The sequence below is a fragment of the Wolffia australiana genome, chromosome 1, assembly GCF_029677425.1.
Source record: "Wolffia australiana isolate 7733 chromosome 1, ASM2967742v1".
Lineage (NCBI taxonomy): Eukaryota > Viridiplantae > Streptophyta > Magnoliopsida > Alismatales > Araceae > Wolffia > Wolffia australiana.
In genome coordinates, this window is record NC_135835.1 from 3,789,717 (window position 1) to 3,812,514 (window position 22,798).

The 22,798-nt window shown below is 40.1% G+C and overlaps 1 protein-coding gene across 1 annotated transcript; it reads right to left on the reverse strand.

Moving 5' to 3' along the window:
- Window positions 1–413: 413 nt before the first annotated feature.
- SNI1 (negative regulator of systemic acquired resistance (SNI1)) lies at window positions 414–16,363 on the reverse strand. The gene is made up of 15 exons (XM_078574387.1): window positions 16,223–16,363; window positions 16,060–16,126; window positions 15,770–15,863; window positions 15,604–15,678; window positions 15,394–15,486; window positions 14,025–14,093; window positions 8,507–8,588; window positions 8,364–8,413; window positions 7,449–7,661; window positions 7,296–7,366; window positions 7,137–7,206; window positions 6,672–6,737; window positions 1,365–1,517; window positions 970–1,094; window positions 414–592 (listed from the first exon to the last, which is right to left on the reverse strand). The coding sequence occupies exons 1-15, from the start codon at window positions 16,326–16,328 to the stop codon at window positions 514–516; spliced, it is 1,413 nt and encodes a 470-aa protein (XP_078430513.1). The 5' UTR covers window positions 16,329–16,363; the 3' UTR covers window positions 414–513.
- Between the last annotated feature and the right edge of the window lie 6,435 nt (window positions 16,364–22,798).

The window sequence follows — 22,798 nt, forward strand, 5'->3', positions numbered from 1 at the left end:
CCTCCATCTAGTAACATATGTTTTAGAACATGCTGATTTTTGGACTACAGTCGTTTAGAAAACATCATTGGCCATGGCCAGCGGTGGCGATTCCAGGACTGGGCCCATGCAGCTGTTGCAGCTGGGGACGTGCCGATGCTTGCACTGGCCATTGCCGCCGTCATGGCTGCCAACGATGTTGGCACTGGCGCCACTGATTGGCACCAGCTCCGGCCCTTGACAGTACACAAAGGCATCTTTTTGGGAAAAAAATCTACAGGGATTCAGTGTCGTGATGGCAATCGATAGCAGATGTTGATGTTGATACCATGACATCAATTCACATCTTCATCATGACCCGAGGTTGCAAATCCAAGCTGGTACTAAGTGTTTAGAGTGGGTCAGATCTTACCCAGAAACCAAGGTCCAAAGCATAAGACAAAAGGTATGACATTTCATCCAAACATGAATATATTTTAGCTTCGCCACAAGGAGAGTTAGATCTGCCGGCAAGTCCCATAAATCTATCGGGCATTATATTTGAGAATCCAGAGTAAGAATAGTTCCAGCAGAAAACAAAGCTTCCTTTTCGAAGGCCGAAAGATGAATATCTCTGCACATCAAAGCACTAAAAATTATACTTACAATGAAAACCAAAAAAATGGCATTGGAATTCTAGTGGAATTTGTTTTTCAACAATAAATGTTTAAGCTTGGTAGCAACTAACATCACGGGCAAGAGGCCCACGAATGATTAAGTTATTTTTAGCTCATGGTTGTAGACGCAACCAACTGAGAAACATGGGAAGGTCTATACTACGCATTCACGGATGAATGGCGTCTAAGTTATCTTGGCAGTAAACCAATTAGACTTTGTTATCATTCAAATGGAAGAGTAGATGGCGTGAACCTAAAGGACACCTCTTAAGCAATTCGTGGCAGAGTAGGAAATATGGAAAGCTTATGAGAACTCAAACTTAGATTCACTTACCCATTTTTCCGAATGTTTTCAAGCGCGCATATGAGGTCCTCGGAAACCTCCAAAAGAGAGTCATCTCTCTTGATTCCATTGACGGTGCTCGGGGATTTCTTTTTGTAGCTCAAAGATATGTACGCCTGAAAAAAAATCAGTTTACAGTTCCATAAATTAATTTATGTTTCATAAATCCCTTTACGTATGTCTGAAGTTCTATGGAACCCTTAAATCCAGACTATGAAATACTAACTGATGCGAGGACTTTTTTTATTGAGTGAACATACAAACATAACATCACGAATAAAACTTCAAAGCCTTAACATCACGAAGAAAATAAAAAGTAACCTTTACATGATTGATTTCATTTGGTGTCCAATATCGTAAAAAATGGATCGCAAATAAGAGTCAACCTGAAAACCATGGGCAAGCAGTAGCTTTGCAACCTCTGAAGACATCTTCCTGGTAATGCTTTTCACGTTTCTAACATCCCCAAACCACTTCAAAATGGCTTCAAAAGTAGCATTATCAGAAGAGCTCTTTGATTTACGTGTGTGAACACTGGACTGAAAAAGGAACACCAAAATCATACAGTTGAAAGGAAATATGAATCATATAAAAATTTGGAAGAAATCAGGATCAGGCTCTAATGTTTGTAAACTGGATTCATTTACTGATGACAAAAGACTAGTTTAAATATCAGCGACAGCAGAAGCAAAATAAAGCAGAAAATAAGTGATAAGGGCACATTAGACTCTAGCACAATATTAGTAACATATGACAAGGTTGGATATTGTCTAACACCCTCACTTTAAGAGAAGTGTGGATATGGCACATCCCAAGCTAGCTTTCTGATTGAAGAAGGTTGAAACTGGGAGACCTTTTAGGAAGACCTCAGCAGTCTGATCAGAAAATTCAACAAATAAAAGGAAAATCACTCCAGCATCCATTTTCTCCTTGATCAAGTATCAATCTCCACATGCTTCGTCAGAGTATAAGTAGCAACGGCCGGCTTATTATCACAGCAAAAGTGGTATGGACCATCAGGTATGACCTGGAGGTCTTGTAAGATGGATTGGATCCACAGGCTTTCACAGATTGGGCAAAGATATTTCAGCACTAGATTGGGCAACCACAAGTTGTTTCTTACTTTTCCTACTGACTAAGCTACTGAAGACAAAGGCATAGTATCCTCTTGTAGACCTTCTATACACAACAGAACCTGCATTATCAGTGTCTATGTAGATCTTCACGGTTGTCATGGGCCTTCCAAAAAAGAATACCCTAGCCTGGAGGACCCTTGAGATGTGCAAGGACCTGATGGGCAGCTTGAAGATGGATTTTGTGGGGATGATGCATGAACTGGCTCAGCAAGTGAAAGGAAAATGTAACTTCTGGTCGGGTGTGAGATAATCATTTTAACTTCCCGATCACCCTTTGATAGGAATCCCTATTTAATAGAGGGTTGTCATCTCCTTTGCCGAATTTTTCATTTGACAGCTTTACATACCAGTCGCCCCATTTCCTGCAATAAGTCCAAAGTGTATTTATGTTGTGAGACAAATATACCTTTTTTAGAATCTGACACTTTTATACCCAGAAAATAACTTAATTTCGTCACTGATGTGATGTTGGATCCTGTGGCAAGTGACATACTTGGTCGCTTCGCCTCCCCAAAATCCATATCAGTTATGAAAGTCATCAACATAGAGAATCAGGACTATTAACCCAGGCTACCCATGCTTGATAAAGAGGGTCTGACCACGACTGCTCTGTAGCCTTGCTGCTTCATAGTTGTGGTAAATCTCTAACACCATATGTGATGTACGGTTTGAGTTCATATAGAATGCCTATTTTAACTTACACATGATACCCAAACTGCTGCTTGGCTTATACCCTGGAGATGCAGACATGTAGGCATCTTCCTCATATTCTTCATGAAGAAAAGTATTCCTCACATCCTATTGTTAGATGATAGGATCCTTGAGAGGATCCTCAACCTATCTAGGGGTAGTTTTGTCAGGTTAGCCCACAGGGGTATTTGGCTATTATGTATTTCCTTTAAATAAGGATGCCCTCCCTTTAGGAGGGCAGCCGAGAAGACATAGATTGAAGGTCTTCTTGTCTCCCTTCTCCTCATCTAGGTCTGGTCTCCCTCTCTCCCTCAACAATCCCCTGCCCTCGTGATCGTCTCTACTTTACCGCGTGTTCAGGTGGCTCGTCCCCGGTCGATCCCTGCCCCATCCGTTCGACCCCTCCTCAGATCATTCCCTTTTCACCTCTCTACCCGGGAACTTCTACCTCGCCTCGTCCTCTACCCCCCTTCTGATACGCGCCTAGATCAAGGTTTGTATCAAGTTGGCCACAAGATCATGTATAATTCCGATATTTTCCATCTTGCTGATATCACTGAAGTATCTTGTGGAGTTTTTGGTACGATCCCTGGCCCTCCTGGGGGGAGTCTTGTCTTTTGACCTTTATGGGCATCTAGGCCCCTCCCCTCCAATGTTTCCTTTAAATAGCACAGCCCTCCTTTTCGGAGGACAGACTGGAAGTTATCTTATTGGCTACTCATGTCCCTTCTATCCTCTATGTCCAAGCGCCATCTACCCTGCTACGATAACCATCCTCATGATATCACTAAAGTATCTTGTGGATCCCTATCCCCTTTCGTTCAGCCTCTCCCACGAACATACCTGTTCTCTCCTCATCTCCCTGCGAGTTTCCCTCTCGTCTCTCTGTGAACGACATTGAACGCATCTTTGGTTATCATTGTTGTTGGAATCCTGTTACAAGGGTGGATCAATCAGGCTCTCGAGTCGGGATCACATTAAATTTCTAGAATGGTGATGGGATCCTTGATAGGATCTTCAACCTATCCAGGGGTAGTCTCATCCTATTAGCCCATAAGGGCATTTCAGTCATTTGGCTTTTATGTATTTCCTTTAAATAGGGATGCACTCCCTTTAGGAGGGTAGCCAAGAAGAATGAAGTAAGGTCTCTTGTCTCCCCTCTCCAAGTCTAGGTCCCCTCTCTCTCTCTACAATCCCCGTCCCTCGTGATCGCTATTCCTCACCGCATCTTCAGGCGGCTCGTCCCCAGTCAATCCCTGCCCATCTGTTCTACCCTTCCTCAAATCATTCCCGTTTCTCCTCTCTACCCCGGGAAGTTCTACCCCACCTTGTCCGTTACTCCCCTCTAATACGAGCCAAGATCGAGGTTCATATCAAATGGCCTCTTAGGATAATCCGGAACAATGTATATATTGATTCCATTGTTCACCCAAATAGAGCTCTGATCTGAGAAGAGAATCCCGAACTAGAAACGAGAATGGATAGGATCCTTGATAGGATCCTTAACCTATCGAGGGGTAGTTTTGTCATGTTAGCGCATAGGGGCATTTCAGTCATTTGGCTATTATGTATTCCTTTAAATAGGGATGCCCTCCCGTTTGAGGGTAGCCAAGAAGAAGAATGAAGTAGTGTTCTTGTCTCCCTCTCCTCATCTAGGTCTGGTCTCCCTCCCTCCCTCAACGGTCCCCAGCCCTCATGATCGTCTCTACCTCACCGCGTCTTCAGGCGGCTCATCCTTGGCCGATTCCCTACCCCCTCTGCTCGGCCTCCTCTCGGATCCTTCCCGTTTCACCTCTCAACCCCGGGAACTTCTACCTCGCCTTGTTCTCTAACCCCTTCCGATATGAGCCTAGATCAAGGTTCGTATCAAAACAAGAACAAAAAAGAGGGAGAAGATATGAATTCAGGACTGACAGTTCCTCCTCCCTCCTGCTCGCAGGTGCCTCCTGCTGCCCAGCCCAGCTACAGCTGCCCGACGTGGAACTTTCTTAAAAATAGATTCCCTTCATATCCTGCTCCTTTTAATTGTAGGGTCCCTTCACACGTGCGAGTGAGCTCTCGTGTGCATCCTGGCATAACATGCTCATTTTTTGGTGTGTCGGCAAAATGTGCTTGAAGAGAACATATTACTTTCCCACTGCGGTGAAAGTTCTGCAGTAATCTACACCATGACTGTGTAATCCTTTGGCTACTACCTGAGTTCATATTGCACCAAGGTGCCATTTGCATTATATTGGGGTAAATATACCCATTTCCACCCAACTGCCTTTGTTTTCCTAGAGGCAAGAAAACCAGGTCCTATATTCTGTTTTCTTCTAGTGTGGTCATTTCCTCCATCTCTCGACCCCATTTTGTTCACCAGTATGGGCTTATCTCCTGGTCTGGTAGTCATGACTGAGCCAATTCCGGAGAGAAATAACTGATCCAGCCTGCTCAACCTGTTATAGGACACATAATTTGAAATAGGATGTAAATGTTTATTGGTGCAGCTCCTGGTACCTTTGCAAAGTGTAATGAGCCAATGCAACTGTTCCTTGGACATTTGAGTTCCCTCATCAGGGTCGAGAATAGTTCCAGCGGATCCGATTTCAGGTTCTTTACGAGTAGCCAGTTCAGGTTCATCACCTGGGGGCTCTTGCTGAAATGCCACTGAAATGGTATGTTCAACGGATGGTCCAGAGATGACATTCGTGTCAATTCTCTTCCAGCCAACTGAGAGGATGCATCACATCCCAAAAATCACCATGACATTAACCAGAGTTGACATGAAGATCAACAGCCATTGGAGAGCTACAGCCACCATAAGACTTCCCTTCATCAAATGTCACATAGGCAGAGGTAAAAAATATTTAGGGTTTTTAAGCATGATTCATTAACTAATGATGAAGAAAGTGTTGGTTTAAGTGCCAGCCACTGTGGAAGATGGTAGAACCCTCCGCGGACGTTGTATGTTGTAGGACCCAACAATGCAGCAAGTAAAGCTCAACTCGATCGGAATGTATAAGAACTATAACTTCAAGAAATGAACTTGATCCGAGAGAATAAGGATGAGAGACAGTAGCTCCTCAACAAGTCTGAGAAGCATCGAACAAGAAAACTAGTTCAATGCAGGCGAGACCAGATCGACTCTCTTCCTGAGGTGGTGGTGGAACAAGCTGGTTCGGCCCCTTCCTCCTCGAGAGAATCTCCCGTAGCTAACTCCGGACGAATGCGTACCCCTTCGCCTCTGCTGAGACCCCTCTTTATTCACTTCTGCTCCTGGTAGTACACATACCGTTGGTCGCTCGTGCTCCAGGCTGGCACATGACGTGGATGCTCCCTTTCGACGTTTGCTTTGGTAATTCCTAGGGAGGATTTTATCAGAAGAAAAGAGAGAATGTAGAAAATAAGGAAGATGTGATACTGGCCCTTTAGACACTAGCCCAAAACCAGTTACATACGACAAATTAGATACTCTCTACCAGAGGCCAAATTAAATTTCTAAACGTTTAAAGATGAAATGTTATATCCATATTGGGAAATCCATGACACCAACACATGGTGTATCTTAAGAAACTGAGTCAAAGCATTCATCCAGACAAAGTTCAATTCCCTTCAATAATGATACGCACAAAAGCTTAAGTACAGATACAGAGAAATAAGAAAACCTAAAACAAAACAATTTTATTTGAGCTGGATGAGATAAAACATTTATCTCAGATTTCAAAGAGCCTATCTAGAATTTATTTTCAAAATTAAAACCCTAAGACGTGCATTATATCATTTTCTAACAGTGACATTAGAAACTTTTTAGGAATTTCAGAAGACGATGGAATTCAAGTCCTTGTTTATTAATGTAATACAAGAAAGGAAAAGCTGAGAGCATACTCCAGCACAGTATTTCCTTAAGTAGTGCACAATTATCTCAATCTTCCATTCTGCTTTTGAAAATGCCTGCAACAAGAAATTCTCGATCAGCAGATCAAACTGTTCTCCTCTGGACAAAAGATAAATAATAGAAAAAGAAGTGGACATGATAATAAGGAATAACCGTAGGTTTGTAATTAATTCCTTAAAAGAATATTGGAAACGTAGTTCCCACTTTCATTGAAAATACACATGGAGGTTTCACCAGCCTTGAAGTCTATGATGCTACATGTGCATACTTGCTTCTTACAGCGATGTTGCCTTCAATAATCCAATTGAAGAAACGAAAGCATAATATATATATTTCGAACTGATACCTTAAGAATCAGTTAAGAATCAATTTACTACACAAGCATAATTAACGTTGCCAATGAAGAATCGAGCAATTCAACAAGAAAAAAATCTGGCAGGACGCTGGACACTTACATGCAAAAAAGGAGAAATCACATCTGTGTTATATGATAGCTGATCTACAATCATCTCCAAGAGAGGAACCCTACACATGAGAGAACATTATTTAGTGATCAACTTCTTCCAGAAACGGGAAGGAAATAAGCTCAACTGGGTGACGGACAATTCTTGAACCTTACTGCATCAGCCCGTGATGTGTATCCTTGAATATCCGCAGCTTTCCGATGGATATCATAAAGAGTTATCTGAAAATGAAGGCATGAGGAGATGACCTGCTCTATGACTAATTTTTTTCCAAATACCAATTTTTATTTGTGCAAGACCTACCAATGAAAAGAGCTTCTCGATGGCATCCACTGTTTTCAGTCCCATCTCCAGAGTTCCATAGAGAAAGGTAAGATCCCTACAACCGTCAACCTCAGCCGCCTTCATCCGATTAACATGATCACAAAAATTGTCATCCTTCTGACATAAAAACCCCCCTGATACGATGTCAATACAATCTTGAATAAAGTTACGGACATTGATCTTGCGAGATCCCTGAAAGCATTGGATTTTTAGGTCTAACAGTAAACGTATTTCTTTCCCATCTTCTGAAAAGATATATTGACATAAAACTTCAATTTAGGAAGATGACATCACTGGCCCATCCGGCAACAAGTTTATAGAAGTTAGATCAGCCTCATATTATTGCGTACAATAAAAGATAAACCATTATGATGTGACACGTAACGTTAAAAGATAAACCATTATGTGCTTCCTCGAGGTCCAGTGACACTTCATTTTTGAAAGAAAAAACCAACATTGTCCCATTGTGTGATATCAAATGCTTGCCTCCTCAACATAAACCTCAATAGAAACACAGAATTCAAAATCATGGAGTAACAACTCCAAAATCCACGTGGGTCTCAAATTTTTGGAGGAAATCAGAAGTCCAACTATTTTCCATGCATTTAAAAAGTTTAGAAACCCCATATACAAGACAATGAAAAGAAACAGAAGAATCATAGAGTAGCTTCTGGAGGTTTGACAGAGGAGGTTCCGGAGAGGAGAAAGGAGAAAAGAAATGAACTGTCTCACCTTGTTAACAGATGATTCTGGTATTTATACCAGACGGTCACAAAAGGAAGAGAAAAATAAATAACGGAAAGAGAATAAGAGAAATAAAAAAATGTCTGATAAGTGAAATAAGAATCAAAAACACATATGCAGAAAAATTGGGAAAATATAATCAAAATTTACCAGAATCAAGCTAAGCAACGATTCTCTTAGAAATACCCAACTCATGGTGGCTGCAAAAAGCAAACGATAAATGAAATCTATAATGTTATATTGTGAACCGGAACTTGGCAACAATAAAAACTAAAAAAATGATGCGCAAGAACCTTTATACATTGTTTCCCGAAGTTGAAAATCTCCCTCCAGGACATGAACTAGGTAGTGGTATAGCAGCAACTTCTTGAAAATCTGCTCATAAATTTCAATCTATATTTCTCAGAATCTAGCACCAATTTTAAGTTTTTACTTCTGGAAATGGACTAAATACTAGCAAGGTAAAAAGTAAATACTCAGACTACGGAGAAAATTTATTAAAAGGATGAGCTAATCATATCTCGAAGATAAAATATTTACCATTTAACTTGGTGAATCATTAACATGTATAGACCAGAGGGGCAGACAATGTGCTCTAACTGCTGAAATCAAGAGTTAGAGCAGGAGAAAGAAGATGAACAGCAAGAGAGATCCCCCTTCAGGTAGTTCTTCCACTTCATGATGGCCAGCATTATAGCCATTAGCTCTTGCTCATAGGCCACCTTCACCTGAGAGGTTGCAGGGAGGAACTGGCGGAAGTTGGCGACGAGTCTCTCATGCAGCAGCATGGCACCCAGCCCAATTCCAGATGCGACCATCTCCACCACAAATGGCCATTCAAAATCTGGAAGGTCCAGGGTGATGGCTACTGTGATCACTGTCTTCAGTAGAAGGAAACCCTCCTGCGCTTTGTCTGTCCATGCAAAGGTGTCTTTCAGCAATCACACCTGGGTCGTGCCAAAGTTCCAAAATGAGCGACGAATAGGCAGAAGTAACATGTTGATATGATACAACGAGCGTGAAGATGAAGACGAGCGTGAAGATTCAGACGAGCGAGCTCGTCGCTTCGCTCCCCCCCTGCTCACTCGCGCCTTTACTTCACTCCTGCTCGGATTTATGCAAGGACGAAGGCCCTTCAGCGGCCCAACCCAGAAGCACAGGCCCAGCCCATGACACAATCTACTTACGCCCCACCTCAATGGAGGTTAGATCAGAAAATGACATAATAAGCTCTCCACTCCTCTCTCTCGTAATGTCCTCCTCTCCCTGACCTGGATGTGACTCTCCTCTTGTGCTCACAGGTCAACAACGTCTTCCCTTGCCAAGCCACGATTGTTCATTGGCAATCCTTCATCACTCCCGTTCACAACTTCTCTACCCCAGGAACCTCTCCAGTCTCTCTCTATCGCCCTCTATTCTCCTTGTGCTACATTGAACATCATCAGTTATTGAAAATGTTTCTTGATTGAATTCAAGATTACAAGCTGCGCCCCGAGCTAGTTCCCCACCCGGGAACGTATCATCTGCCTGCGCTCTGTCTGACCATGCAAAGGTGTCCGTCAGCCAGCAGCACTTATGGGATACATTAGCCCATACCCGTTTCAACCCCATTTACCAGGCCAAGCCAGGAGAGGCCCAATTAGAGATTGCCCAATCCCCTACAAAAGGAGATTAGCAGCACCGAAATGACAAGCATAATTCACTGGGAGACTCTCTTTATCTCTCTCTACCCTTTCCATCCTGGTGTAGCTGATACGTTCCCGCATCAGGGACAGATCGATGATCAAAATGTAATTTCAATTTCAATGAGAAAAGGTTCAAGTGTTCCGATGTAGCTTCAGCACTAGAAAGAGAAGGGGGGGAGGTGAAGGGTAGAAGAAGTTCCTGGTGGAATGAAAGGAAAAGGGAATGATGAGGGGGATTTAGCAAGGGTTCGTCGGAGAGCAGCCATGCGCTCGGCAGGAGAAGTGAGAGCACTGACCTGCGAGCCAAGATAGGGAGAAGCCACGACCAAGACGAGAGGGAAGAGAGGACGAGAGAAAAGGGGCAAGGCTTACTGTGTGATTTCCTGCCCCAAGCTTCCTCGAGTGGGGTTTTAAGTAGGAGACGTTGTGGGCTGGCCTTGTGCGTGCATAGTAGGCCCTGTTTGGGCCTTCCTCCGTACATATACTCGCTGCTGGATCATATCAGTGGCTCAGAGGCACATTTCTTGAGGCCCATGAGGAAGTGGGGGCCTAAGATAGAGATTCTTCTAGAAACTGAGAAAACCAGCATAAAAGTGCTTAGAGATCCCTAAGATAGAGATTCTTCCTATGCCAGAATCCTCTGACAGACTCCTCTTCTGCTAGACTCTCCAGAATCTATATTTCTACTACACTGCTTCAGAGGTACAAATGTTCAGTTTTGTCTTTTCAGAGTCTTCTTGAGCCACACAACATCTTCTGAAAGATTCTACAGCTCAGAAGCTGCAGTATATATCTGGTCAGGCCAGACTGGCTTCTGATCTTATGTTTTAGCTTGTCACAGTTGTTTTTCTCAATGTTTTAAGTTATCTTTTTAAGGATACTGTCATTATGGACGACAATGAACCTTTAGTGGTCTATATAAGGTCCCATTGTAACATTGAAGGATGGTAACTGAAGTATTTTGTTTTCCAAAGGAAATTGTTTTCCCCCTCTGTTCGTTCTCCCAGTAAGAGAATGATCTACTGCTTGTGGACTCAAGCACAACCCCCTTGTGGATTCAAGCATTGAAGAGGCTAATTTTGTGGATTCAGGACTTCCCTGCTTCATGTAGAGCAAGGTTTGTGGATTCAGGTCATCTTTCTACACTGCTCCTGTGCTAAGGCGTGACCTCTTCTCTTCTGAACTCCTCCCTCTATTACCTTCTTGCATACATCCTTACTGCCTGTAGGCGACCAAGGCGGATATCTTCCCCCACCTCTCTCTCTTGTACTATCTTTCTTGATCTCCCCTTGACACATGTTCAGAACATTTGCTTTCATTGTTAATTGATGTTTTCAATAAAATTTCTCCTTTACATCTGGTATTTTGACAGATATGTTTTAGAATGTTGATCCAAGATGCCTAGGGGTGCAGCCAAGGGATGATGAGAGTCTCTGATCAATAAATCTTCATTCCAGCATGGCAGACGAGCAAAGGATGGACACCCTCTATTTGCATCTAGAGAAGTGCTCCCATAAAAGGGAGTCCTCCCAGCGTCCTCAACCAAGCATTTATCACCCAGGTGGTTGTCGCTGAAGCCTCAACCTTTTACGGAACCGGAGGCCACCAGCGTCCCTGCATCCTCGTCAGCTATTGATGGTCCGTAAGAGGGACCATTGACGACCCTGCTGCTCCTAGCATTGGCGAAAGTTGTCCGCCTTCTGACTGTCATCCTCGCTGCTGTATTGGTTTCCGCCACCGGTGCTTCCAACAACATCATCTTGGCGAATGCCACTACCTTTGGTGCCCCCACCAAATCCGTGGCTGGCTTGGCTGGCACCAATCCAGCCACAGGACAGGCCCGACCTTCCACCCATGGCACCATTGCTTACTGTAGTGCCCCAAAAGGGCAGAAGCCCAATAACCACCCACAGACAGTTATCGTGAAGCATGGCAGGCGGATGTGAGACTCTCGCCTGAGTCACAATGGATCCAGGCCCCTCCAGGCTACCAGGAAGGCCCGAACTCAACCCACTAGAGCCCAACCATGAGGTTTCATTCCTGGAGCTTTTTGGGCCCATCTGGGGGACCAGGCCATCTGATATGATACCAGGCCGTTGTTACGCCAAACGGGGGCCCCGTACGTCATCCAAACCATTCTATCGGCCTAACTAGGCCTAAACCGTTAGGCTTCCTCCCGTATATATACACATACAGGGAAGAAAGAAGGACATGAAGAATTTCCACCGTAAGTCACCCTCTTCTTTCTTGAATTTCCCTTAATTCCTTCTCGCACTAACGCTTACCTCTTCTTGTTCCCGCCACTCACATCTTTCCATCAGGCATAGCAACCCCTATCCCGCAGAATCGAAGCTGCGGCTCCAAGGGAGAAAATCACCCACGCAGTAGCTGTAATCTTTCCTTTCTCTCTCTCTCTCGACCTCTCCTTCTATTCTATCATATCGAACAATCTTGGAGACAGTTACATATTCAAGAATTGTCCAAGGAATTGGAATCTTCCATTGTCAAATTACATAGATACATTTCAAGTACGTATCACCATCAAGGTGCAGGCCATGCACTACAGAATGCCCAGGCCAAGTGGAGGGAAATCACGTTGTGGCACCTGCCTTGAATCTCCTCCTTGTTGGCACCCTTCCCATCATCCATCATGGAGAGGTGACCATCGTCCCCCTGTCCCCCGCTGGAGGAGTGTCCGTATCCTCTGCATCGTCAGGGTGAATCCCTGATGAAACCTGATTATGCTGTTCCTTCTTGCAACAATGCCCCAGGCCAAAACGATCATTGCATTAGAAGCATGGACCCCTTGCCCTCCGATCTCAGATTTCATCCTCCATGAGCCCCAATTCTGTCTTCTGGACTAGATGGGGCGGCCACCCAGCCTCACCTATACTGACCCCAGAGGACAGAGCACCAGCAGTGGAGGAGAATCCCCTGACATCCCCAGGGAGTCCCCCAGGTTCTTCAAGTAGTAGTGGGATCCGAAGGAGGCAAACTTCCCTGGAAGCACATTTGGCAACTTCAGCACCCGGAAGACCTTGATGTGAACATCCTCTTGGATCGAGATAATCATGGTCTCCCAAATACCCATAGGCTGTCACATCCAGGATGTGGGGAGGAATGTCCAGAGTGAACTGCACTATATTTTTGAAGGTTGAGCAGTTGCATATTAGAAGAAAAGTATATAGATGACTCAATTTAACGAGTCACTGATATCTACCGTCAGTACGTAGAGGTTGCATGTTCATTCCTACACCATCCATACATTTTTTGGCATTAAATTTAGTAAATCATGGTAACCAAGCAGGCAATTCTATGCGGGGATCTCAACTCAACTATCAGCCCCATTCGAAAAGGGTCCTATGGCGGGAGTTATTTAATGTGGTAAGAGGTTCAGATATCAGCTCCACATCTGATGTGCACACTTGCCCCATGCGTTTGGGGCAGTCAGAAATTCGCCCATCCCTAATGTGAAGCCCTCTGCATTATCAATATTCTGGTAGGTCAACAGGTCCAGTTAATTTTCCCAATTTGGCATCTCTACAACGACAAAGCAACCATTATCTTTGCTCATGATCCTGTTCAGCATTTTGCAAGAAACTTGTTCAAGTCAATATAATCAGTCGATATCAATCAATATAATCAAAAATTTTGATTATATCGAAGATAAGCATGAATCAGGCTTCTGTGAGACCATTATTATTGTCTCTCTTTCACATGCCATGGAAATCTTCACCAAATGTCTTCCTACTCAATAGTTTATCTTCTATGCGGCAGGTTGGGTTTTTTAACATCCATTTCTCATATTGGGAATAATGGACCACATGCAATGGTATCACACCAGTTTCTTACTTTCTTTTATTTTAGCAGTTGAACCCAGGATTATTTTTCCATGTCAATTTACCTCTTTTAATTTTTTTTAACTTTGTTTATATTTCCAAATGTAAGGAATTCATCTGTTCCAATGAATTACTGATTAATATTTCGCCAGAATGAGGATTCATCACATCATGAACTATCAAAGGAAAAGGTCTAGTTAAACATAAAAAATAGAAATAACTACGTTTAATAAGCATGCATTGGTAAATCTGTCATTGGCCAGAAATAAAAAGGAAAAGCAACATGCCTGCAATGTTACTCCAAACTCTAGTGCACCAGCCAATTGAGCAACATCACGAGTTAATACCGAAAATTCCTGAAAATTACAGAGTAAATATTCAAAATCAGCTTGTCAATAACTACATGTACGTGCACGCATAAAAGTATGTAGCATAATCGAAAACTGCTTGCACATTTAGAAACAAGATAGAAGCACGTCAAGGCAAATACAACTATAAAACCATAAGTACAATATAAAAACATATGCCTTAATGGAATCAGATATTTGTTGCTTTGAATGAGTTAAATTTTTGCATTCATTCAAACTGTAATAACAATGTATAACAGCGATACAGACCCACTCGAGTAATCAATAGAATTAAGACAACTCACGGTAGATATCCACAATAACAGCACGTAATTCCAATAAAAATAGAAAACACAAGACTTCCCACCAGGCTCCCGCCATCCTCCTTCCAACGAGTCGACCCCTTCACCCCAAACCGTACTACAACTTTATAAGGACTAATCACATGATCAATTAAAAATAATGTGATTAGCTATAATTGCTTCTGAGGGCACTGGCTGTCCGTCCATGGAGTTACTTGCTGTAATTGGTCTTCTTGATACTTTTTTGTTTCTCTCCATCTGCAGTAGTTGGGTTCAGCAGCATTTCTGCATTAACATGTGCTTAAACTTTTTTTGAAAAAATTAACATGCCTTTAATAAGGTAGACCGAAAGAAGTAGAAAAAATGCAGCTGTCAAGAGCACAAGCGATGAGAAAGAACCTTAGACAGGAGAATAAGAAAGACAGAACACATTATCATTTCATTTCAGTAAAACCTGGTTTAAATACCAGGTATCAATACATTGTGGATAGGCTAATGGGAAGACCCATTAGCCTGTATCTCATAAAGTAAGCGACCCGATAGTAGATAATATGCCATGATATAACGCAATTTGCTGACAATGCAGCAGTCAAGGGCACAACTTATCAATAAAAAAAAACAACTTATCAATCAGTCCACTAGATGAAAAGATGATAAATCTTGATAACATTCAACAATTAGGTAGAAAATTACATAAAACGTCAGACAAAAGAAATATTTGAGTGGAAGCTGAGGTACTACTCTCCACAATCACTGCATCTTAAAAAAATCAATCTAGAACTTCTTGGCTCAATGCAATAGAAAAAAACACTTTTAAGGCCAACATAAACTAATAAACAATCATCAAAGGTGCATACAATTGAGATAACGAGAGAAAATATCAACTGAAAAAGTTCCAAAAGAGACGGGGATTATAAATAATACAAAAATATGAGCAGCCACTCGTTCTCAGATATCCCAATAAAAGAAATAAAGAAAAGGTGATCAAATGACATTAGTAGACAAACATGAGCATCAAGTTGATTCTTTGAAAATTCAGACGTTTCAGTTCGGCCGGTGGTGTGCATGTTCAGAGATCTCCCACCAAAGGGTATCCATGCCTGTAAAGAAGATTAAAGAAGAAACTGTATGTCACTCTGAAATAAATAATTGCAGGAATACAGCGCCAGAAGTAAGACAATCGGAAATAACAACAAAATGATTCCGTCTCGAATTACCTCTTTGGCCACTACAAGTTCAGGCAATGTATTACTAGATCTTTCTTTGAGCACAAGGGAGACTCTGGGGAAGTGCTGCATACCAGGAAGAAGCAAAATTAACGTCATGAAGTGTGGTTTAGGGGAAAGACATCGACACAGAGACAGATGAAAACATACAGACAACCTTTTCCAGCTGAACTAAAAGCTGATAACTTGCCATGATCTCGTCTAAAGAAGTTCCATTTCTGAAAATCTGGAAAACTGCATCATGCATTTTCCTGTGGGTTGGCATACACGTTAGTTGATTATTAAATCCGCGCTTAACTTAAACATTTAATGCACAGATCAAATTAAGCACTTGATGCAGAGAAACTCCGGGCGAAATGGATATGAAAGGGATAACTCATGATCTAAAAACTTCTACAAACGTCAAAAGGACAAACACAGTTTTTCGGAAGCATGAGTAGTAATTACCAGGTGACAGTAGTCGGGGAATCAGATACGAGCGACGCAAAGCGAACGGCCTCCAAGAATGCGAGCCCTGTTTGCAAGTCAAAAGTCATCAATAATTATAATGGTGTACAAAAAGGATTAATCACGGCAACAAGGAATGCAAAGACGGTTTAAATGTGATTACTGTCTTCATGAATGTCGTGGCTGTCATCGCTCGCACCAGAATCAAGGATGGCCAAGATGTCCTCTTCGAAGCCTCTCTTTCCCTTCAGATTGTCGTCTGGTTGCATTTTCAAGAGACGGGGAAGCGACCAGACAAACCTCTCAAGCCAAGAGTGCAAACAACGTAGTAGTCATTAATAGTTCCGGATCGTCTCGGACGTGAACGATGAACGGGACGGAACGAATTCGTCCCGACCGACGTCCGGATTCAGTGCAGGGACGAAGGACGGAACGAATTTTTCGTCCGACGCTACGAAAACCGTCCTGTCCAGTTCTCCCGGGACAAATTTTCGTCCCGTCCGGGAAAAAACATCCCGTCTCTCATCTGGGACGAAAAACCCATTTTATGTTTTTAATATATTAATATAGATTTTTCTAAGTTTTTAGGGACATGCAGAGGAGAGAGAATGCAAAGGGACATATGTACAATTATTTCTGAGCAGCGTCAACTTGTATGCGCCTAAAAATACAGGGACTTTGATGTAACTTGTCATAGTGAGGACATAGCTACATCTCAACCGTCAGCTGCGAAAACGGCTTTTTTCATCCAGATTCGTCCGTCCATCGTCCGAGACCTCCGGACGGACTGCGTTTTCATCCCACAGGACGAAAACCGTCCCATCCAGTGGTCCCCCAAACAAATTATCGTCCCTAATTTCGTCCAAACCCTTGGACGGGACGATTTTTTCGTCTGGGGACCAAAAAATCATCGTGTCCGTGTCCCTGCACTATAAGTGTATGACACTGCTCAAGTGCTCTGTGCCTACTTATTCATCTCATTCGACCATCCAACTAAGATAGTCTTGTCTGTGTGAAGAAAATTATTTGACATATTGCGAGAATTTATATTTGTTTGCACCAGATTGAATTGAATCGTATAGAGTAAACAATAGATCATTCTGTCATTTTATAGGCCAAATTTTAGGAATTATAGATTTTATGTATAAAAAAATTAAGAGCTTTAAATCAGATATATCACTAATTTTAAACACAATAAAGTAGCATGATGGCATTAACAATTTCATCCTGTAGTCTTTAATACAAAAGATCAAAAAAGGCAATGGGATAACAATTTAGCCATAGTTCTGAAGAGTATTCTGGATATTCTGTTTTTAGACTGATATTACAATCAAGGATCGTTCAGCCATTGATAGAGATTTATCATTGAAGATTCCAAGTCTCGGGATATAAATATTAGGTTATTTTATCTTGCTAATGTGGCACACACATGAAGGTCCAAAAAATATTTGTAAAAATAGAAAATTAAATATCTTAAAACGAGCTAGATACCAGACTATCAAATGTATGGAAATCTTATGACTTTAACTGTGAATATTATATATCAAGATGTGGAAATCTTACGACTTTAAATATAAAGCATGGACTCCATGATAAACTTTGAAAGTCTTCTTGAACACTTATCCGAATACAATGGCTCAGTGAAAGAGGATGGTGATACTGGCCGTGTTCTGATCTCAAACAAACAGATTTACCTTTTATTGAATCCAAATTACAAGATGTGTGTTTTGGGAATCATAAGTCATAACATATCCATCAAATGTCTCTTTGTGAGCCTTGCTACCTGAGTCTGCGGCAAACTTCTTCAAATATAAGCCATTTTATTGTTGCATAGTATCCAAAACAATAAACATAGTTAATGGGATTAAGTCACTTAGATTAGAAATGTACTAAAATTCATAGATGTATTTGTCTAGTTGGCAGAGTGACAAGGACAATTACGGTTTCAAATTATTAAAAATCAGATATATTTTATATCCATAAGTGATGTGTTTTGAATCTAGAACCTAGAACCATCCTTGTTATCATTCACAAGCTTCGAAATGCACTACAAAGTGGAAAATGCGAATTAGAAATCCATGGGAGGATCTATGATTTTTACATACATATGGGGACACAATTTCTGAAAAAAAATTTCACTGTTTTATTTCAATTTTACTTGATCAAGGATTCAAAATTATGAAAAGGGATATCCATTAAATGAGCAGAATTTCATAAAACTTTGTGTTCAATGTGGAGTCACTTAAATGATTTATAAGGAGAATATATTCTAATCTATTATTATTCTGCTGTCAATTTATGTATATTTTATGGATTTTTTCACAAAACTATTTAAGTTCTTTTAAAAAACTAAATGTAAAATTTGTATGATAAGGAAATATGTTACAGATGGAAAATGTACATTTTCATCTTGAAGAACATTCTTTCATTTTTTTAAAGGAAATAATCTGAGCGAAAGATATTTAATTATTTATTTAGACATTTTTAACTGGTATAAGAAATTTCCATCACCATTCCCAACAGATAGCTTACTTTTTTGAAGTAATAGATGTTGTAATATTTTTAAAATAAAAAAATTAATAACCTTGTTGATTGAGACACCAATGGAAAATAGGAAACTTGCTGAGGAACTAATGGGAATCGATCACTACAAACAAACTGAATGTTGATAAAATTTAAAGTTTTTGCTTTGAAATTGAATATTGTTTAAGACAAAATATTGTAATACCAATGATTTAGTGTCAAAATTGAATTTGTCTATATTATTAATTCTTTATTAAATTTATTACCTTAATAGGTAAAAAATAAGTTGAAGAAATGTTTTTATTGATAGTAGATATGGATATCATTAATGTATATTTTTTATTTTGGGCTTCCAATATTTTTATGAAATACTGATTAAAGGTATATTTTTCTTAGATTGATACGCAGTTCATTATAGATAGAATTTTCGAGGCTAGACACTACAAATATTTTCAAACACATTGGCACGTTGATAATTACAGTAATTATATGACATGTTTTGAATGATTGGTGTAAAACACCTTGACACGTAACTAGTGGGAATGGCATGTTATCAGAATATAAGATGCCTTGCATTTAAGCAATGCAAGTTAATAGTACATCCCTATCTTTATTATTTGTTCTACTATACTATTTCATATTAAAATATGTTATATGTATAAATATAAATATTTGAAGTTCTAAATATAAATAACAACTTTATGGAATTTTCTGAGTTAAAATATATATTTATACGTATTTTTTGGGTTTTTATTTTATTTCATATGAATTTTTAAGTATTTTTGGCTTTTTTGGCGCAGGTGATGTGGCACACTCACAGCCACTCATTCAAAACAAAGAAAAAAGAAGAAAGAAGAGGGTCACATGGCGCGCTGATGCGCCACCGCATCATCCTCCGGAAAAAAACATGTTTTTAATGTGTTTCTTTTGTTTTCTTCTTCTCTTTTTTTTCTTTTTCTTCCTCCAAGGAGCACGTGCGCAGAAAAAGATAAATGCACGTGGAAGACCAAAAAGCACGTAATATGAGGCATTTTGACTTGTTAATGGGCGCGAAAATTATATTCTATCTCAAAAATTATATTCTTTTGGAATATATTGTTAGAAAAATCTCACAAAATGTAGAAAATTCAGAAATTTGTTCTAAAAATAGATTTAGTCATTTTAAGCTTGATAACATGCAAATATGAGTAATTTAATGCAGAAAAACATGTAAATATAATAAGATAAGTCACTAGAAATGCATGTTTTCAGACCCCCCAACTTAAATCATTGCTAGTCCCTTAGAAATGACATTTAAAATCTCTTGGTTGATCCATTCACCTTATAATCCTAACAACATGAGCTTGAAGTAATCATGATATCAATTACGCCTCTAAGTATGATTATACCCATGTAATGCTAGAATGTGTATGAGAGACTCCCTTGTGATTTTGGAAAGAGCTGGTGGTCATGAGGAGTGAAGCCTACTTCTCGCCGGGTATGATACTATAATCTAGGTAATGCTGTCCCTCACTTTCTCACATCACTCACACATGATGGTTCCCAAAAAAAAACTAAGTTTGCTCCCTCTTGAGAGTAAAAGATAGTCATTATTCACTTCTTATGTAAACATAAAATATCAATTGTGTATCAAGGAATCACGTGTGATGAGACTCCTATCTAACAATGAGTAAAGAGAGAAGAGAATGAGGAATGGCTCAAAAGAATGGGTGAGAGGTATGTTAAGGATGATTGAAGATCTTAGAATACTTGGATAGCTTACTCCCAAGATAGACAAAAATAGTAGAATGGTATGAGAGAATGAGTGAAGATGGAGGTTATCAACTAAGCCTGGGTGATAATTTAATCAACATTCATAACGAGTAAACAGAGATGCTTCCAAGAAAAACCCCACTTTTTTTTTATTCCTCCTTTTAAAAAAAAAATCCTTTCTTCTTTTTTTTTTCAAATGGAAGCTTAATATGGGAATGGATAATGGTTGATCAACTACACAACATTAGTTGCATTCCAGGCTAGTACCATGAAGATGAACTCAGAAGAGAGAACATATGCATGAACAAAGAGAAGTATACATAGGAAAATATATCATAATTGGGTGATATCACAAAGGAAAGAGGAGAAGAAACTTGGGAATGAGCATATCATAGTATTCTAGGACTAGCGGGAAATAGATGGGCACCTATAAGAATGAGTGAAATTGGGTTAATGGTAAGGGTAAGCTAGGGGAAATGGGTGAAGAGGATATACTTATAGGTTTCAAAAGGTATTTCAAGGTGGCCCAAGGAAAGGTGATTCTGTTCTTAAGAATTTGAAATATGACCATTTTTACCTCAAGAGAGATTCACTTAGTGGAGATTTGAAACTTTATACTTGATTCACTCATTGGTGGGTGGATGATGGTGGCTCACTCGGCATTCCCCTAAGACGATAGTACTTCAATCCTTTGATTTTCATGTCTGTTCCTCACCATGTCAGATATCCTAATCATTTGGAAGAAAAACACATGCATCTAGACCATGTTTCATACCGTTAAGAGATGTATTTGATCCGCTACACGAGCCTAACTTCTATACTCATGTTGCTAGGACACGGGGTGACTGATTCTCCAAGATGGGCATGATTAAATTCATACAATTATCTACCCCCCCAACTTGCAAATATGTAAGGAATAAAAATATTTTTGGAACCAAAGTTCTTTTTTTTTATATCCCCCCCTACTTAAAATATGCATGGTCCCTAATGCAAGAAAATAAAAAACATAAGGAAGAGGATAGTCTAACCGTGATTCTTTTTCTTCCGAAGTCACTATCTTGCCATGGATCCTTGTGCATGATATGGTTGCTTCCATATTTTATTCTCCTAAAACTCAAAATTATCTAGAAAGATAGTTAAAAGATATCAAATGGAAGATAAGTAAAAAAAATTGAAAGCAGCAAATCTTAGGTACGAAACAAAATATACTAATGCAAGACTAAACCCCTGGTTCAAGAAGGTCTATCATTGCTTCCATAGGTTGGGGTTCTAGCTCCAAGTGTGGTTTTAGCCTTTGTCTATTCATCTTGAACTGTCCACTTGTCTTTGGATCTGAAATCAAAACAGCTCCATAATCAAACAGTTTGATAATGATAAATGGACCATCCCATCTGCTCCTAAGCTTTCCTGGAAACAATTTCAAACAAGAATTATAAAGCCATACTTTTTGATTTTCATAGAAATTTCTTCTGTTTAACTTGCTATTGTGAAAGGCTTTCATTTTGGATTTGTAAACTACAGAATTTGTGTATGCTTCATTTCTTAGTTCTTGAAATTCTTGGAGTTGTAGCATACGATTTTTCCCTGCATCTTCCATAGCAAGATTCAATTTTCTAATTCCCAATAAGCTCGATGTTGAATCTCAACAGGAAGATGGCATGCCTTTACAAATATAAGGGGACATCCCAATGGGTCCCTTATAGACTGTCCTATAAGCTCATAATGCATCGGGTAATCTTTCGCTCCAATCCCTACCATCCGGTCGCACGATCTTTTTAAGGATTTTTTGATTTCATGATTACTAACCTCAACCTGGCCATTGGCTTGTGGATGGTAAGGAGTTGTCATCTTATAATGAACCCCATACTTCTTGAGGAGGGATCTGAAATGGGAGTGATTGAAATGCGATCCACCATCACTAATGATTGCCCCCAGGGCATCCAAAACGAGAAAATATATTTTTGAGTTAAAAATTTAAGTATGACTTTATGATCACTTGTCCTCATGGGAATTGCTTCAACCCACTTAGACACATAACAACCACCATCAGAATATATTCGTGCCCATGTGATGGTGGAAAAGGTCCCATGAAATCTATGCCCCACAAATCAAATAGTTCTATTTCAATAATAGGTTTGAGTGGCATAACATCATTCTTCTTAAGATTTACCATCGATTGACATATCAAGAAATTCTTACAAAACTCAAAAGAATCTCTAAATAAAGTTGGCCAAAAGAAACCACATTGAAGCACTTTAGATGCTGTAATCTTGGAAGAGAAATGTCCACCACAAAAAAGATGAATGACAAAATTCTAAGATACTTCTATGTTCTTCTTCAGGCACACATCTTCTTAATATTTGGTCTACACCTAAGTGAAAAAGTTCAGGATACTCCCAAAAATAAAATTTAACTTCTTGAAGGAATTTCTTTTTCTCTTGTTCATTCCAATCATCAGGGGTTC

What these genes read in the sequence shown, in the direction of transcription:
- SNI1 (XM_078574387.1), bottom strand. Translation starts at nt 16,328, where the DNA reads ATGCAACCAGACGACAATCTGAAGGGAAAGAGAGGCTTCGAAGAGGAC. An exon ending in TCGGGAAACAATGTATAAAG is followed by an intron (nt 8,414 to 8,506) that starts GTTCTTGCGCAT and finishes TGCTTTTTGCAG; the next exon opens with CCACCATGAGTTGGGTATTT. An exon ending in TCGAGAAGCTCTTTTCATTG is followed by an intron (nt 7,367 to 7,448) that starts GTAGGTCTTGCA and finishes CTTCATTTTCAG; the next exon opens with ATAACTCTTTATGATATCCA.